The sequence below is a fragment of the Garra rufa genome, chromosome 5 (assembly GCF_049309525.1).
Source record: "Garra rufa chromosome 5, GarRuf1.0, whole genome shotgun sequence".
NCBI classification, from domain to species: Eukaryota; Metazoa; Chordata; class Actinopteri; order Cypriniformes; family Cyprinidae; genus Garra; species Garra rufa.
The window spans coordinates 22010420-22028834 of NC_133365.1; the positions used below are offsets into that span (position 1 = coordinate 22010420).

The following is an 18415-nucleotide window of genomic DNA, read 5'->3' on the forward strand; positions in this document are numbered from 1 at the left end:
ACTCACAATATGCTATGAATTGAGAATAACAACCCATTAATAAATCACATTTACCAGCATGTAGAAATCTTACTTCACATCTATGAACATATTAAACCTTTATTCATGATTATGCTTAAGAATTTACCTTAAAATGAAAGGAATATGAAAGTTTCACCACTTCCACATAAAATTCCTGTCATTTCTTTCTATTTTCCATAACAAGTCTGACCATGGACCACAAAACCAGTCATAAATCCATAAACCCATTCAATTTTTTGAAACTGAAATTTATACAAAGCATTTCACAAATGTATGGTTTGTTATGACAGGACAATATTTGGCTGATATACAACTATTTAACTATTCAACTATTTAATCTGGAATCTGAGGGTGAAAAAAATATATTGAGAAAATTGCCTTTAAAGTTGTCCAAATGAAGTTCTTAGCAATGCACATAAAGTTTTAATTTATGGTAGAAAATTTACAAAATATCTTCATGGAACATGATCTTTGCTTAATATCCTAATGATTTTTGGCAAAAAGAAAAATAGATAATTTTGACCCATACAATGTATTGTTGGCTATTGCTACAAAAATACCCATGCTACTTATGACTGGTTTTATGTTGGTCCAGGGTCACATATTACCAACAACATATAAGCAAAAGAGACTAGAAGACTAAAAAAGACAACAAAAGACAAATTACAATTTCTAGTGACATTTTAATCAATTAAATAAACATTTAAAAGACTGTACAAACTATACAAAACATGACCGAATGTAAGAAACCAATAGAAATATCATCACTGAAAGTAGTCAGTTGCCAGAAAAAAGTGTTTTTACAATTTTGGGTTTTTGAGGGAAATAAAGATCACAGAAAAAGCTGTTAGCATAAAATATGACTGGATTTTCTGTGCTGTTTCGCTTTAATTTCACTGAGCCGGGAAAGTGTTATATTGGCTAATAAACCCAAAATTGCTATGAGAAAAAATATTTCCAACAGCAAAATTACTTCCTGAATGCAGACTGTGTACCATATGGTCATTATATATTGCGCAGTGTCTGATGTTACATGTGGAACTCAAACATAGACACTGATGTTCCTGACTAGGGACCAGATAATATCCTAGTCAGCTCAATGGATTTGGCTCAACACATTCCACAAGGTCCAGTACACCCAAAAGCCCTCTGTAAAGGAGTAAAGCATTTATTCTCACAATGTATAATTGAAGACTCAAGGTTTCATTCATCCTGTATGCTTATTCTTAGCTGGGGTCATGCTATCTTTTTGGTCTTGTATTTTTGAGAGGCAGGATGAAGTTGAGATCCTTTCTCTGCTGCAGAACCTGGTAGGACTGTAAATGAACAATAACATAGATCAATACCAAACATGAACTGAAGCAACACAACAAGATCATAATTGTATTTTGCAAATGTAACGACAAATTTTAGTTGGTCTGCAGACCTTATTACTCCATTCCTCAAGACAACATTAGCTTTCTTAAAAGCAGCTCTGTATGAGAATAAACTTACATAACGGAGTGTAAATGCAGAGAAATTACATAAAAAAATATTTTTTACTCCTGTATTACAACCCTGAAATTATCTGTTTTTGTGAGATCAGTCAAGCCCGAAATTATTCATACCCCTGGCAAACTCTGACTTAAATTTATTTTTATTCAGCCAGCAAGTTTTTCTCTTTTTTTTGACCGGAAATGACACAGGCTTCTCACAAAAGATAATAAGATGATGTACAAAAGCATCATTGTGGGAAAAAATATTTCTCAGCTTATTTACATTTGAACAGAAAGTGGCATGTCCAAAATTATTCATACCCTTTGCAAACTGTGACAGTCTATGGGAAAAAGTTCTATACCACTCCAAACTTGGTCTTGGGCACCAGTGGACATTTCAGCATGACAATGACCAAAAAACACAGTAAAAGTGGTGAGGAAATGGTTAGCAGAAAAAAAACATTAACATTTTGTAGTGGTCCAGTTAGAGTCCTGACTTAGATCTAATTGACAATCTGTGGAGGGAGCTAAAGATCAGGGTGATGGCAAGGAGACCCTCTAACCTGAAAGAGTAGGCAAAAACACCAGTGGAGACATGCAAAAAGCTGGTCAGCAATTATAGGAAGAATTTGATTGCTGTAATAGCTAATAAAGGCTTTTCTATTGATTATTGAGAAAGGTATGAATAATTTTGGACATGCCACTTTTTGTTCAAATGTAAATAAAAGATGAGTAATATTTTTTTTTCAACAATGATGCCTCTTGTACATCGTCTTCTTATCTTCTGGGAGGCGTCTGTGTCATTTCTAATAATAATTAAAAAAAAAACTTGCTGGTTGAATAAAAGTAACTTTAAGTCAGAATTTGCTAGGAGTATGAATAATTTTGGGCTTGACTGTATATGTGACCCTGAACCACAAAACCAGTGATAAGGGTACATTTTTTAAAATTGAAAGCTGAAAGCTGAATAAACAATCTTTCCATCAATGTATGGTTTGTTATAATAGGACAACATTTAGCCAAGATACAACTATTTGAAAACTGGAATCTGGGGGTGCACAAAAATCAAAATTAAAGTTGTCCAAATAAAGTTTGAATAAAGTTCAAATAAAAGATCATAGAACATGATCTTTACTTAAAATCCTAATGACTATTGGCATAAAAGAAAAATCGATAATTTTGACCCATACAATGTATTGTTGACCATTGCGACAAATATACCCGTGCTACTCAGGACTAGTTTTGTGGTCCAGGGTTGCGTATACTTTCTTATATCCTGCAAGATTATCACTTTTAAGATTTTACTCTTTGATAAAGTTCTGTTGAACTACATATGTCATTATTGCAAACAATGATGTACGAAATTATGTACAAATTCAACTCAATTAAAACAGTTCTTAACAGATTTAAGGCAGCTTACTTCTGCAAATTCTGCTTTGATGGCATCAAACTTAACCTTCTCGTGAACTGCTCTGGCTGTGTTTGTACGATCAAATGGTTCTAAAACAAAGCATAAATATTCAATTCTTGGGGACTGATGGACCTTAATAAAAACAAATAACTTTTATTGTTACAGTACATAATCTTTCTTTACGTGGTGTACAAAAAATTTGGGATGGTTTACCTTCTACACAAATGAACTTTCTCCATTCTCTGCAATTGGTCTTGGGGAGAGTTTTTGCCTCACGCACAGAGATCACGTGCCTATCCCATCTGTGGAAATATAACAATAAACCTTAAAGACATGCTTTTCAATATTTTGAAAGTTTATTCTAAGAAGCATGGGCACATATCCAGTGTTATGAGGACTGGAGTGGGCCATCTGGACCAGGGCCACATGCAAAGCCAGAAATTCACCTGCTGTTGTCAATCTAGCAAAGTGACATGAAACAGGAGCTTTGCAGGTGGTTTAGATTTAGGTTAGTTTTTGCAACACTGGCCCCTATCTATTACAAGTCAATCTAAGCGGCTGTGTAGACTGGGATACAAACATATTTGATTGACAATTATTTACCCTTGCTGTGCTGTTCCCGGTCCAAAATTACCAGCCTTTTAAAAACTGTTTGTAAACCACTCATTATGCTTTATTATCAATAAAATCTTGGATTCAATCATGCTGTCAGCTTGTTTTCTTTCAATTAGCACCGGGTTTGTATTTCTTTTTGGAACTGACTGGCCTGTTCAGTTATTTATTTATTTTTTTTTGCACACAAAAAATATTCTTGTAGCATCATAAAATTACGGTTGAACCACTAAAGTCACATTTAGTAAGGACTATTTTAACAATGTCCTTGGCCTTGGCCAATGGCCATGAACGTGTCAGTTGCATTGCTGTCTATGCAGGGTCAGAAACCTCTCGGATTTCATCAAAAATATCTTAATTTGGGTTACAAATATGAACGAAGGTCTTACAGGCTTGGGACGTCATAAGGGTGAGTAATTAATGACAGAATTGTCATTTTTGGCTGAACTATCTATTTAAAATAAACAATGCAGTGACCTAGAATAAAATGGTTTCACAATGATTTCTTGTTTTGCCTAAAATATAGGATTAATCAATATCAATAATTTGTGCCATAAAATCAATACTGTTACTTACTTGAAAACAGTGGCATAGTACCTCAGGAAACCCAAGAGCAAGTCTCCTAGAGATGATTGGTTTTTAGACACAAAAGCCGGAATATTGCTTGGTCTACGTGGCACAAGATGAATGTCCATTTTAGGGTTGAAGCACTCCTGCAAGTAATGGTAGCAGCATAAAGTATTTTCTTTAAAAAGCCTATTTTAAATGAGTCATTTATTACTTACTGGATAATCCATCTGAAGGCATGGAATGACAGGTTCGGGAAGAGCTACATGAGGTTGAAACAATCATTTAGAACAGAACAAAAGAAAGCATCAAAACTTGCATTTTTTTTAAGACTCATTGCACTCTCAGTCCAAACGCTGCAAATGATGAAATGTTTAGTGAGTTAGGTTTCACGTTAACCAAAAATGTTAGAAAAATGACTTACTCTGGAGGTAATGCAGGACCATAAGAACCAGAGTGTAGCTGCTCAGTGTTCCTCGGCTGGCATCATTGATGCAGTGGTGACTGGCCCACTTCTTTATTACAAGGATGATCGGACGAACACGTTTTTCAACTGAAATGGATATAAAAATCTGAATTAATAACATTTTCATAAAGATCTAAACTAGGTACACATTTCTGATCTTACCATAGGCGTATGTCCGCAGTAAGAAGGTGTTTCTTATACCGACAGTGTTGTTGAAGTTCAAGTCAAACTCCACACCACTGGCATGTAAAAGAATTCCAAAAAAAAAAAAAAAAAACTGTGGTTAGCTGATGTATTGATCTTTTGTTTTTAAATGACACTGTAAATGTTAATGACTTACCAATAAACAATCAAACCTGTTTGCCTGCTACATTCAAACTGCCAGCGCTGGATAAATATTCCTCACTACAGTTCAAAAATTCAGGGTTGGTAAGATTTTTTTAATAGCTTAGAAGTGAGTCTATTATGCTTACCAAGCAGGGTCGGAAAATAGCGAGGACTTGAACTAAAATGTCATTTTAAAGTAAATGCAGCGTTGAGCCTTATAACAAATTAAACGTGTTTATGTTGATCTTAGGAATGCATTGGCCAATCAGATGTGCTTAGATTAGTCAGCACTAAATTTATTAACAGACATGATGTAAATAAAAGATTAATTTCAGAGCTTCAGTGATTCAGTTTTTGCCTAAACTTTCTTAAGTTTATATATAATATTACCTTTTGATTTATTTTTAGTTTTTCCTTTTTTGTTACGTGGAAGCTCTGCAATTTCGTTGTATTCTGTATACAATGACAATAAAGCAGTCTATTCTATTCTAATATTCTACAATAATGGTTTTTGCCATAATATTGCAGCCCTATGAGCTCCTGTTTTTACATGTATGATTTAGATACAATTTTAAACAATCTATTGCCATTGACAACTGTTTAAAATATTGGGTAAATTTAAGTATTTGATATTAAAGGCAGCATAGCATTATGATTACAATAATAGGGTAATTATAAAAATTGCCCTCACAAATGTAAAAAAATAAAAATAAAAAATAAAAAAAATAAAAAAATGCTCCTGGAAATCAATTCCAGGTGGAAAATATTGAGCTTTATTACCAAGCGTTACAAAGTTAAATTACATATTCTTTATTATTTTATTAAACACAAAAATGCTAATACTGCTACATTTTATTACAATGTAACATTTTTATATTTAATGTAATTTATTCCTGTGATGGCAAAACTGAATTTTCATTCTAATATGCTGATTTGCACTTTAATAAACATGTTCTTATTCTTACATGCTTATTTTTCTGGAGACTGTGATAGTTTTTCTGGATTATCTGATAAATAGAATGTTCAAAAGAACAACATTTATTTGAAATGGAAATCTTTTACAAGGTTTTGTAAAAGATTTCCATTTCAAATAAATGTTGTTCTTTTTGTAAATAAATAAATGGCTTTCTAGTCACTTTTGACAAATTGAATGCATCCTTTTAAATAAAAGTATAATTTATAAGAAAAGAAAAGAAAAGAAAAAAAGAATTGAATGATAGTGTAGGCAACACCTATTTCTGACAGCAAATACATCACAAAAACTGAAAGGACCTACCTGACTCTGTCCCTGAATTTCAGAATGGGCACTTTGGCTCTGATGAGCTGAGGCCTCTCAATGTAAGCTGTAAAACAGCAGTAATGCTATTAGTGGATAAAACAAAGTAAAGTATACTGGGAAACTTCTTTATGTTTAATAATGTATGCATAGCAGATAACTTACACAGTGTGTAAAGCAATTTCTGCACTCGACTAAGAACATAGACAGCATTTGCTGTGTGGTTTCCCTACAGAGGAGTATGTACAGAGTTATATGTAAGACAGCAAAGCCTGAACAATTAGTACAAAAACTTTTGGGACAGAATGTAAACACAAAGCATCTTTTCTCTAACTTACCAATCCCTCTTCAATGACAAGACAAAGATCAGCATCACTGCTGCGACTACCAAAGCCATTTAGAGATGACCCGGCCAAGAAGACTTGTGCACCTTGACCAAAAAGAGAGAAAATGTAAAGTAAAGTAGCTCACCAAAAAATGTACAGTTGCTCTATTCAAGATGTAGATGAGTTTCTTCATCAGAACAGGTTTAGAGAAATTTAGCATTACAGCACTTGCTCACCAATGGATCATCTGCACTGAATGGGTGCCGTGAGAATGAACAGCATTTTTAACTTCAAACCGTTGCTTCTGGCTAAAATTTGAGTCCTCCATCCATAATATTGCTTTCTCAAGTAAAAAAAAAATAAAAATGATAATCTTGTCTGAATCAGGAGAGAAATACGCACCGATCAAGAACCGTTTATAACCTTCCAAACAATTCTAAACATATGTCGGTGGATTTTAATGTGAGAGGACAACAGGGATGGACTTTTTTTTACTGGAGGAAGCGTTATGGACTCATATTTTGACCAGAAGCAAAAGTTTAAAGATAAAATGCCTTAAAGAAGTTCATGGGATGCTAACTGATGGACTGGAGTGGTGTGGTTTACTTGTGAATTATTGTGATGTTTTTAAACAGCTGTTTGGACTCTCATTTTGACGGCACCCTTTCACTGCAGAGGATCAATTGGTGAGCAAGTGATGAAATGCTAAATTTCTCAAAAAGTTGTTTCAATTTAATATAATTTGTTACCCCACTGCCTTAAAATGTTTTGTTTAGTCAACTTGAAATTTTACTTAATGTTAAAGGGTTACTCCACAGGGTTACTTTTTTATTAATCACTTACCCCCATGTCGTTCCAACCCGTAAAAGCTTTGTTCGTCTTCGGAACACAATTTAAGATATTTTGGATGAAAACCGGGAGGTTTGTAACCCATTGACTGCCAGGTAAATAACACTGTCAAAGCCCAGGAAAGTACTATTTTGACAACGTCTTTAATACCTCTCTGGGCCTTGCCAGTGTTTTACTTGGCAGTATATAGGACAGTTACAAAGCTCCCAGTTTTCATCCAAAATATCTTAAATTGTGTTCCCGAAGACGAATGAAGCTTTTACGGGTTTGGAACGTCATGGCGGTAAGTGATTAATAACAAAATTTTCATTTTGGGGTGGAGTAACCCTTTAATTTAAGTGACAACTGGAATATTTTAGTTGACTAAACTAAAAATATTAAGGCAGCAGGGTAACAAATTATCTTTTTTTTACAGCATGCTCTAGTGAAAAAAACTCATTGTAAATATCTCTAAATAATAATGTAATGTACATGGGAAGATTGTCTGGATGTCCCTCTGCAGTGCCGCTCGGCATTGTTCCTTCTTCTCCAGATCATCATTCTGTTGCTCACAAGCATGAAACAGGTCGAGAATCTGCTGACTTAGCTGTGGGCAGAAGAACAATATAATCTATAATACTGAAAAACATACACTCACTTCTCTAAACTTTGCCATTAACTACTGTACTTTAAATGAAGTCATGCGACTAAGTCAGCCAACATTCCTGATTTGTACTTGTATTTGTGTGTTCACCTTATCATTGACGGATGATGGGGGAAAGGTGCTCTGATTGGATCCCTCTCTCAAAGATGGCACACACCCTCCGAGTTTAGAGTTGGCAGATGAGCATGTGGGGACGCTGGAATAAGAACTAGACGCTTCTCTGCTAGTCACAGGTGCAGTCGCCGGGTTGTAGGTAAAATTTGCATTTCCAGAAGGTTGGTTAAGAGGACCTGGAGAACCGTAGCGCTGTCTCTTCAGGTCATTTTGACTGTGAATGTCTCTCCTTCTCCTGGCACAGTAAAAGACATACTGTTTGAGGCAGACAACTAAACACGTCCCATTGATTAAACGAGAATTTCACTTCCAGAACAAAAATTTACAGATAATTTACTTACCCCCTTGTAATCCAAGATATTCATGCCTTTCTTTCTTCAGTCGATAAGTAAGTATGTTTTCTTCAAGAAACATTTCAGGATTTCTGTCCATATAGTGGACTTCAGTGGTGCCCCCAAGCTTGAATTTCCAGTCTTAAGTCGCAGGGGTATATTTGTAGCAATAGCCAAAAATACATTGTATGTGTCAAAATTATTGATTTTTCTTTTATGTCAAAAATCATTAGGAAATTAAGTAAAGATCATGTTACATTAAGATTTTTTGTAAAATTCCTACTGTAAACCTATCAAAATGTAATTTTTGATTAGTAATATGCATTGTTAAGAACTTAATTTGGACAACTTTAAAGGTGATTTTCTCAGTATTTAGATTTTTTTGCACCCTCAGATTCCAGATTTTCAAATAGATGTATCTCGGCCAAATATTATCCTATCCTAACAAACTATACATCAATAGAAAGCTTATTTATTGAGCTTTCATATGATGTATATATCTCAGTTTTGTAAAAATTTAACCTTATGACTGGTTTTGTGGTCCAGGGTCACAAATGGCTCTAAACGATCCCAGCCACGTAAGAAGGGTCTTATCTAGCAAAACTAGATAAGTTTTTCAACATACCATAAGTATATTGAGTTCAGGCAGACTTTGACAAGACGAGTGTTTGAGGTTAAAAAGTATATAAATTGTCAATTTGATTTTGAAAATGACAGATCGTTTTGCTTGATAAGACCTTTCTTCTTCAGCTGGGATCATTTAAAGCTATTTGAAGCTGCATTCAAACTCTATTTTGGAAGTTCGAACTTAAGGGCACCATTCAAGTCCACTATATGGAGATAATTTCTGATTTTTTTCCCCTTAAGAAACATAATTTCTTATCTACTGAAGAAAGAAATACATGGATATCTTGGATGACAAGGGGGTGAGTAAATTATCTGTAAATTTTTGTTCAATAATTTCACTGGTCACGTGTTCAAGATGCCAGAGTGCTGCTTACTTTCTGTTGCTTCCTTTTACTTCATTTGGACTCAAAGAAACATCAGGTTGTTCCAATGGTTTCCACTGACATGTCGGAATCAAACGAGGAACATTCATCGGTGAACCAATGAAGCTATGGAGATGGACACTGAATTATTCAAATGAATTCACAGAACCTTTTAAAAGCACAATATCCATTTACTTTGTTAATGAATTTTGTAGCTTCACTGATTATAACAAGAGTTTTTGCATAACTTGTGCTAGACTAGACTAATATCATGATCCGACATGTTTGTCTCCGAAGCCAGAAAGTGACGTGCCCAAAATGAAACCATTGTTTTCTATATCCATATTATTACAGTATAAAGAGCAATAATCTACAATATTTGATTCTGTCATAATATTGCAGCCCTATGAGCTCTTGTTTTTACATGTATAAATTAGATACAATTTTAAACAGTCTATTGTTATTGGCAACAGTTTAAAGTATTTGACATTAAAGACAACATAGCATGGTGCTTATAATAATAATGCAATTATAAAAATTGCCCTAACAAATGTAAAATAAAAGAAAATCAATTCCAAGGGGGCAAATATTGCCCCTTAATGGAAAAGTTAATTTCTTACCCTGTTACCAAGTTATCAAAAATTACACATTATTATTATTATTATTATATCAAAAATACTAATACTACTACTAATACTGTTAAATTTTATTACAATTTAACATTTTAATATAATTTAATGTCATTAATTCCTGTGATGACAAAAGCGAATTATCAGCAACCATTAGCATCAGAAATCATCATAATTTGCTCATTTACTTCTTAATTAACATTTCTTATTATTTAAATGCTGAAACAGTTCTGCTGCTTATTTTTTGGAGACTGTGATACAGTTCTTCTGGATTATTTGATGAGAACTAAACACGTCCCATTGATTAAAATGCAGATTAGCAACAAGAATTCCAGTGGTTTGTGGTCACGTGTTCAAGATGCCAGAGTGCTGCTCACTTTCTGTTGCTTCCTTTTACTCCATTTGGACTGAGAGAAACATCAGGTCGTTCCGCTGGATTCCACTGATAGCTTTGAATCAAACGAGGAACATTCATTGGTAGACCAATGAAGCTATAGAGGCAGACACTGAATTAATCAAATTAATTCACAGAACATATGCACCATTTCAAAAGCACAATATCCACTCACTTTCTTATATTCAGATGAGCTTCAATCCTTTGTTGTTGAGACACAGTGTGAGGTAGAATGTGCTGGAATAGATGTTCAGATTGCCCATCTTTATGGGAAAAGACATAACCTCTAGGGAACATCCTCCTCAACCAGAGCAAACATCTACCGCCTGCAGATTTACAAACAGAAAAGTCAGCTTGGGGACAACAGTGTGAAAACAGATTACTTTTAAATATTTTATTTTAATCATGTCTGTGCTTTTTATTACCACTTTCACTTTCAACATTAACATTTTAACAGGCAGAATAAAAACAATATATAATAATAACTCATTGCAAAATGATAAAACCTCTGGATCTTCAAACAAATTTTACCGGGAAATTAGCTTCATGATTAAAAAAATCGTTTTTTGATAAAAATTTACATTGAGACATTCTGATATTAAAAATAGTATCTGCTTTAAGACGTAAAATACAGCAAAACATGCACTTGATTAGCCAACGAGCACTCGAACATCACAGCAGTTTACTAAACTACTAGTTTACAGTACAAAATTGTTTACAACCAGATGTAAAGAAAATCTGTAATAATTGCTTTAGACTAATCTATGTAACAACTAAGAAAAACTCACCAGTGGGGCTGGCAGGTTTGCTAAAGGAGAGAACAGAAACGTTTGTAGAAATATCGAAACACCATTTCCTCTGTTTCCGGGTTACTGCGTAGGCTCGCCTTTGATTTCAAAATAAAAGTCCCGTAATACAGAACATGAGGTGGTACAAAAATGACCCGCTTTGAAATATATAATTCATTAAATCGTTTATATTCAAAATGGCTCGAGTCACTTTGTAGGCGAACACGGAAGGCTGTTCTTTTTCCTTTGAGAATTCCTTTGGATTTTTGTTATTTTTCAGTTTATGAAAGGGCCTGTGGTAACATACTTGAGGATACTTGGCCTTCCTGTTCAACAGCATAAATTACAAACGGCCATGGGCAAATTCCAAATGGAAGTGCGCATCCCTACGCCCTACTCCCTCCGAAGGGCAGATCCCTTTGAAGTGAGTTCTTTTAAGGGAGTAGGGCGTAGGGATGCGCACTTCCATTTGGAATTTGCCCATATTCAGTCTTGAGTAAACCATGAGCGCCGCCATTACTAATTCTAACGTCAGATTGGATGCTCTTCTGTTCCGGTCTCCATAGGAACCTATTCAAGCCCCAATCTGTTTTTACTGTAGCTAACCTTGGCAGCTTCGTGTCATCTACACACACTCATTAAACTTGGAGAAGTGAGACACTGACAAATGACGGTTATTGTGATATTGCCAAGTGATGGCGCTATGGAGCCATGTGCTTTAAAAAAAAAAAAAAAAAAACATTTTAATAGGTTTAACATTAGATTCTTAACTAGAAACACTGGAGACCGGAAATGCAAAGCGTGACTTCCGTGTTCAGGAAAAATGTCTATACAGCTATTTTGCTGCATGATATTGCAAATGGGTGTGTCTTACCACAGTCTATGGTCTTACCATAATATCTGAATTTATTATCTTAATTATGAACAGTGAACACACTGGTGTGTCGTACAAACAGATTTACCATTTACTTGTTTTTTTCCCCCTATAGTGGCTAATGGACCAGAAGCCTCACCCATAGGCTTACTTAAGAAAGGAATAGTGAAGGAAAAAAAGGAAGTGAGTACATAAGGTATGGAAAATCTTTCTTGCTCTGCTCCACTTATATCTGTAGTAGTCAAGCGGATCAAAAAAGTTCATCAAAGTTGTCCTAAGACAAGAATGTTTTGGGTGTTTTGAATAACTTTGACGAAAGGTTTTGATCCACTTCAAATGTTGACTACTGTATACCTATTCCAGACCAACTTTCAGTCTGTGTGTTTCTTTAATGACACAAAGCTTGATGCTTTTGCTTCTTTGGAACAATTGTCATTGGCTGAGAGAAACTTTACAGTTACAGTCAGTTTTTTGAAGTGAAACACTTATATAACCTCTTGTTAATGAACTGTTGTACTTGAACTGTAATGAACTTGATTTCAAAACTTTTAAAAGCATACTATTGTGCTTTTTACTACACTATGTTTCATATTAAATACCATTTAATACATAATTACATTAGAAATCTAGTACTTTCCTACTTTTACTCAAGTAAAAGTAATTCAAAGAGTACAAAAAAGTGCTAAATATTTTAAGTAGGCCTATTAAAAGTTAAAAAATATATATTTTTAATGAAATGTAGTGCAGTAAAAAGTACGATTATATGTAGTGAAGTAAAAGTTTTCCAAAGAAAAACACTCTGATAAAGTACAGATACTTTTTAAAGTAAAAATACTTTTGCCTCACAGCAAGAAGGTCCCTGGTTCAAGTCCCGGCTGAGCCAGGATGCCTTTCTGTGTGGAGTTTGCATGTTCTCCCGTGTCTGCGTGGGTTTCCTCTGGGTGCTCCGGTTTCCCCCACAATCCAAAGACATGCAGTATAGGTGAATTGGACAGTCTAAATTGGCCGTAGTGAATGAGTAAGTGAGTGTGTCCCAGCACTGGGGTTGCACGAGTTAGTGCACCCTCATGGCTGGGTTGCGTCAGGAAGGGCATCTGGCGATGAGTAAGTTAATTAACTTTTTTATTAAGGACAACGTATGTTACATAATACAGATATATATTACTAAAGTGATATTTCACCCATCTGTTATTGCTGTGGATAGAATTGCACTTTTTGGGTTATTCGTAACTTAACGGAAGTTACACCCATAATTTGCGCAAAGCATCATGGGGCATAGGAATAAAGTGGATAGGGTACAACAGGACTAAAGGCTAAGTAAAAAAAATTGATTTTCACTGTGCCCAAAGTGTTTGCAGAAATAAATATACGTTTGTGTTGAACATTTATGGAGCAGCAGATTTTGTGTGAAAATAAATCATACAAGTCGTTTATTTTGTTTAAAAACTCTTGTATGAGGTGGCAAGGGTAGCCTTTTACCCCACACACAGGGTAAAAGGCTCACCAGCATGGAGTAAAAGTCACACAGTATTGATACAAATACTTTAGCTAAAATAATGTTTTTTTTTTTATAATGTCTGAGTTAGTACTTGTTCAAAACAATTACTTTAGCTAAGTTTGTACTATTTTCTGCTTATTTTGACAAATAAAAGAATTAATTTTTGTTCAATAAATACTGTCATTAAAATATGTTAAAATAAAACATATACTTTAAAATACAGATACAAAATCATTTTAAAATGTAAAGATTCTGAAAGCATTGAATGAGCTCCCATAATGACTTAATATAGATTTACAGTATAACAAAAATGATATTTTATTATTATTATTATATTATATGATTAATAACATGTTTTTAAATATGATGGTTTCCTTTTAAACATGGTGATTATCTCTAAGATGTACACCCAACATAATATATTATATTTACCATCTAAATTTAACAATGTCATGTCAACAGATAGAAAGTCAGCCTTCTATTAATTATCATGTTAATCATTGTGCCTTTTAGCCCCAACAGCAGGGGTGCTTTTTACCCCAAATACCAAAAAGGTTGCTTTAATTATATTAAGCAAAACTGTATATCATTAAAAAGACCTTTGTCTCAAGATATATTCAAGAATTTTGGGCATTTGCTACTTAAATCTACAACATTTCTAAAAATAAAAATATCAAATATTAGATTAAGTAAGCACAGAATTGACTTTGCGCTGCTGCCCGCCATCACATCAAGGATCAGACAAAGATGCACGTGTATCTTGAAAAGCATATGTTTTGGAAAGAGCTACAGCATGTTTTTCTGTCATCCATTGGTTACGGGAAAATAATTTCAAAGGCGCCTTTAGCCCTGTCGTACCCTACATAAATATTTGTAATATATAAAAAATTTTTCTTTGGCCTTTCCCCTGCTTTTTAACTGACAGGACAGCAGCAAATTACAGGAAAGTGTGGGGTGGAGAGTTCAGAACAGGACTGGCAAAGGACCACAAGTCAGGACTCAAAACCCAGGTCGCCATAAGTGCAATTGCACTATATGTCAATGTGCTACCTGCTAGGCTATCAGCACTGATATATACACACATTTTTCTTAAATATATACATGCATGTGTGTGTATTTATTTATACATAATAAATGTACACAGTACACACACATATATTATGTAAACAAAAAAATGTATTTTGGATGCGATTAATCGCGATTAATTGTTTGACACAAGTGTGTCCCGAACACGAGTCTCGAAAAGTGAAGCCAAAACGTTTCGATCGCCCCCCCGTGGCCTGCTGCAGTATAGGTCATAAACCCCGCCCTCTCCATGTAATCTAATGGGACATGAGCCAAACTAAATAATGGAATTACACTTCAACAACATTCCTGCAACAACACTCCTGACAACATTCCTGGTCGTGTACTGAGAGACTGTGCAGTGGAACTCACTGATGTCTTCACAGACATCTTCAACATCTCACTCTCCCAGGCTGTTGTCCCCACATGTTTTAAAGCTACCACGATCATTCCGGTGCCAAAAAAAGTCATATCCCTCATGCTTTAATGACTACCGTCCAGTTGCACTTACCCTCATCCTCATGAAGTGCTTTGAACGGCTAGTCATGCAGCACATTAAGTCTGTCCTTCCCCTCTCTCTGGACCTCTTCCAGTTTGCGTATCGCCCCAACCGCTCGACCGATGACAACATCTCCACTGCACTCCACTCTGCACTCACACATCTGGACAAAAAAGACTCATATGTCCGAATGCTGTTCATAGACTTCAGTTCAGCATTTAACACTATAATCCCCCAACAGCTCACACAAAACTGGTCCAGATGGGGCTCAACACCTCACTGTGTAACTGGCTGTTGGATTTCCTCACAGGAAGACCACAAGCAGTACGGGTCGGCAGTAACACATCCAGCACTATCACTCTGAACACGGGGGCCCCTCAGGGATGTGTGCTGAGCCCCCTCCTCTTCACTCTGCTGACCCACGACTGCACTCCGTCACACAGCTCCAACCTCTTCATTAAGTTTGCGATGACCCGACTGTGGTGGGTCTCATTAACAACAGGGATGAGACAAACTACAGAAGCGAGGTGAGCCGCCTGGCCACATGGTGTGGAGACAACAATCTCTCTCTGAATGTGGAGAAGACGAAGGAGATTGTTGTTGACTTCAGGAGAGCGCACACTCAGCACGCTCCTCTGACCATCAACGGTGTGTCTGTGGAGAGAGTGAGCAGCACCAAGTTCCTGGGTGTGCACATCACTGAGGATCTCTCCTGGACGAAAAACACCACTGCACTGGCCAAGAAAGAACAGCAGCGTCTCTACTTCCTCCGCAAACTAAGAAGAGTTAGAGCACCAGCCCCCATCATGTACACATTCTACCGAGGAACCATCGAGAGCATCCTGTCGAGCTGCATCACTGTGTGGTTTGGAGCCTGCAATGCGTCCTGCCAAAAAACTCTCCAACGCATAGTCAGAGCAGCTGAGAGGATCATTGGTGTCCCTCTCCCCACCCTACAGGACATCTACAGCACATGTCTCACCAAAAAAGCCCTCTGCATAGCAGCTGATCCCACCCACCCAATGCAAAGCTTCTTCAGCCTGCTGCCATCAGGGAGGAGACTGCGGAGTCTCCAGGCCAGGACCAGCAGACTGAAGGACAGCTTCACCCATCAGGCTGTCAGGAAGCTCAACTCTCTCCCTGCTCTGCCCCCACTCCCCTCACTCTCCTCTTCTGCCTCACAAACTTTCTGAACTCTGACACACACACACACACACACACACACACACACACATGTTGGGTTTACATGTTTTATGGGGACATTCCATAGGCGTAATGGTTTTTATACTGTACAAACCGTATTTTCCATCGCCCTACACCTACCCTACACCTAAACCTAGCCCTCACAGGAGATTGTGCATACTTTTACTTCATCAAAAAAACTCATTGTGCATGATTTATAAGCCTGTTTCCTCATGGGGACCTGAGAAATGTCCCCACAAGGTCAAAATCTACTGGTATTCCTATCCTTGTGGGGACATTTGGTCCCCACAACGTGATGAATACCAGGTACACACACACACACACACACACACACACACACACACACACACACACACACACAAACTGACCTGCACCAGTCACTTTGTGCAGCATTGGTCTGCCAACTACCTCACACTGCTCATAAGAGTTACAAGAGTGCTCTGACATTTTTACACACTTACAAGCTCTTTTGCACTATATTGTTTACATGGTTTGCACTCTCCACCATGTGTCCTTACTTGTATATTGTATTTTTCATTTAATATATTATATGTTTATTTTTGTATGTATTCATATTTTTTAAATTCTACCTTCGTATTTAATGTTACTTTTTGTATTTAATGTTACTGTTTGTATTTAATGTTATTTTTTGTATTTAATGTTACTTGTATGCACCATGGGTCTGAGAGTAACGCAGTTTCAATTGTCTGTATGTCCTGTACATGTGGCAGAATTGACAATAAAGTTGACTTTGACTTTGACTTCAAAATTTTTTTTTCCAAAGATGGTTTCCATCAAGTGTTTGTTTTTCTAATAAGTTTGCTTTTAGGTAGTTATTTGATGCTATAAAAACAGGGTTTGTGGTGTCATGATTGTGGTCTCGCGACTGGGTCTGCGGCAATTTGGGTGGGACTTTGATACTGCGGCTCCACCTCACGACACTACTGTGCAGACTTGCTGCATCCGAAATCGCATACTACTTCAGTAGGTACTACATTTAAATTTAAATGTACTTACCGACTGTTCTAAAGTATGTTCTATATAGTATGAATGGATAGTATGAATGGAATTCGGATGTACTACATCCGCGTGTCTCCACTTGCCGCCATTTTTTGAATATGACGACTTCTCTCCCAGAGCCTCATGGGTGTCCATGGTATGCGTACTGCAGAATTCGGGCGGAAGCAGTAGGTCATCCAGGTACTTCTCGCCTACTGTATTTCAAATACTATGAATCCGGATATACTACTTGCCTCACATACTGTTTTTTGCATACTATATAGTAGGGAAGTATGCGATTTCGGACGCAGCATCTGGCTCCAAATGAATCTCTACTGCGCAGACTATGGCTCCAAATGATGTAATTTCCCCCAAGATGGCAACGGCCATATTGAGATAATTTGGCTTCACTTTTCTGTAGAGGAATAAAGCGGAGACGCGCCGTCCATCTTTTTTTACAGTCTATGGTTTGACAGCACAATGCGTGTGTAAAGATGGTAACTCACAGAAGAATTGTTTAATTAAGTCATTATTTTTGGGGTTTGATTGCGCACAAAAAGTATTCTCGTAGCTTAATAAAATTATTGTTGAGCCACTGATGTCACATGGACTATTTTGTCGATGCCCTTACTACCTTTCTTGGCCTTGAATGTAGTAGTTGTGTTGCTGTCTATGCAGGGTCAGAAAGCTCTCGGATTTTATCAAAAATATTTTAATTTGTGTTTTGAAGATCAACAAAGGTCTTAAGGGTTTGGAACAACATTAGGGTGTGTATTTAATGACAGAATTTTCATTTTTGGGTGAATTCTCCCTTTAAGATATGTAAATACCCTTGTTACACTTGGAGTAAACAAGAGGTTTAATAAAAAAGGTTCACTTTCTTATATAGTTTTAACTACACTGAGTTAAACGAATATTGAACTAGTAATTAGGATTCAGTTTTATTTAAAACAACGACAATGACTAATTATCGTTACGAATGTGAATTACGATGATGATTGTCGTAAAATCCTAGGATGAAAAAGTGGCAGGTGTTTTTAATGGGAGAAGAGCGTGCC

The 18415-nt window shown here is 36.2% G+C and overlaps 1 protein-coding gene across 1 annotated transcript; it reads right to left on the bottom strand.

The window, feature by feature from the left end:
• Positions 1 to 684: 684 nt before the first annotated feature.
• tent2 (terminal nucleotidyltransferase 2) lies at positions 685 to 11302 on the bottom strand. Its single transcript, XM_073839735.1, has 16 exons — positions 11220 to 11302; positions 10607 to 10757; positions 10415 to 10528; positions 9421 to 9534; positions 8064 to 8322; positions 7802 to 7916; positions 6494 to 6585; positions 6321 to 6384; positions 6156 to 6222; positions 4715 to 4791; positions 4511 to 4639; positions 4305 to 4348; positions 4096 to 4232; positions 3121 to 3209; positions 2917 to 2996; positions 685 to 1337 (listed from the first exon to the last, which is right to left on the bottom strand). The coding sequence occupies exons 2-16, from the start codon at positions 10726 to 10728 to the stop codon at positions 1263 to 1265; spliced, it is 1578 nt and encodes a 525-aa protein (XP_073695836.1). The 5' UTR covers positions 10729 to 10757; positions 11220 to 11302; the 3' UTR covers positions 685 to 1262.
• Positions 11303 to 18415: the final 7113 nt, after the last annotated feature.

Excerpts from the sequence above, each read along its gene's own strand:
- tent2 (XM_073839735.1), bottom strand. The coding sequence starts at position 10,728 with ATGTTCCCTAGAGGTTATGTCTTTTCCCATAAAGATGGGCAATCTGAA. Across the intron at positions 9,535-10,414 it reads GTAAAAGGAAGCAACAGAAA|CTTCATTGGTTCACCGATGA; the intron begins GTGAGCAGCACT and ends CCATCTCCATAG. Across the intron at positions 4,792-6,155 it reads AAATTCAGGGACAGAGTCAG|TGGTGTGGAGTTTGACTTGA; the intron begins GTAGGTCCTTTC and ends TTTACATGCCAG.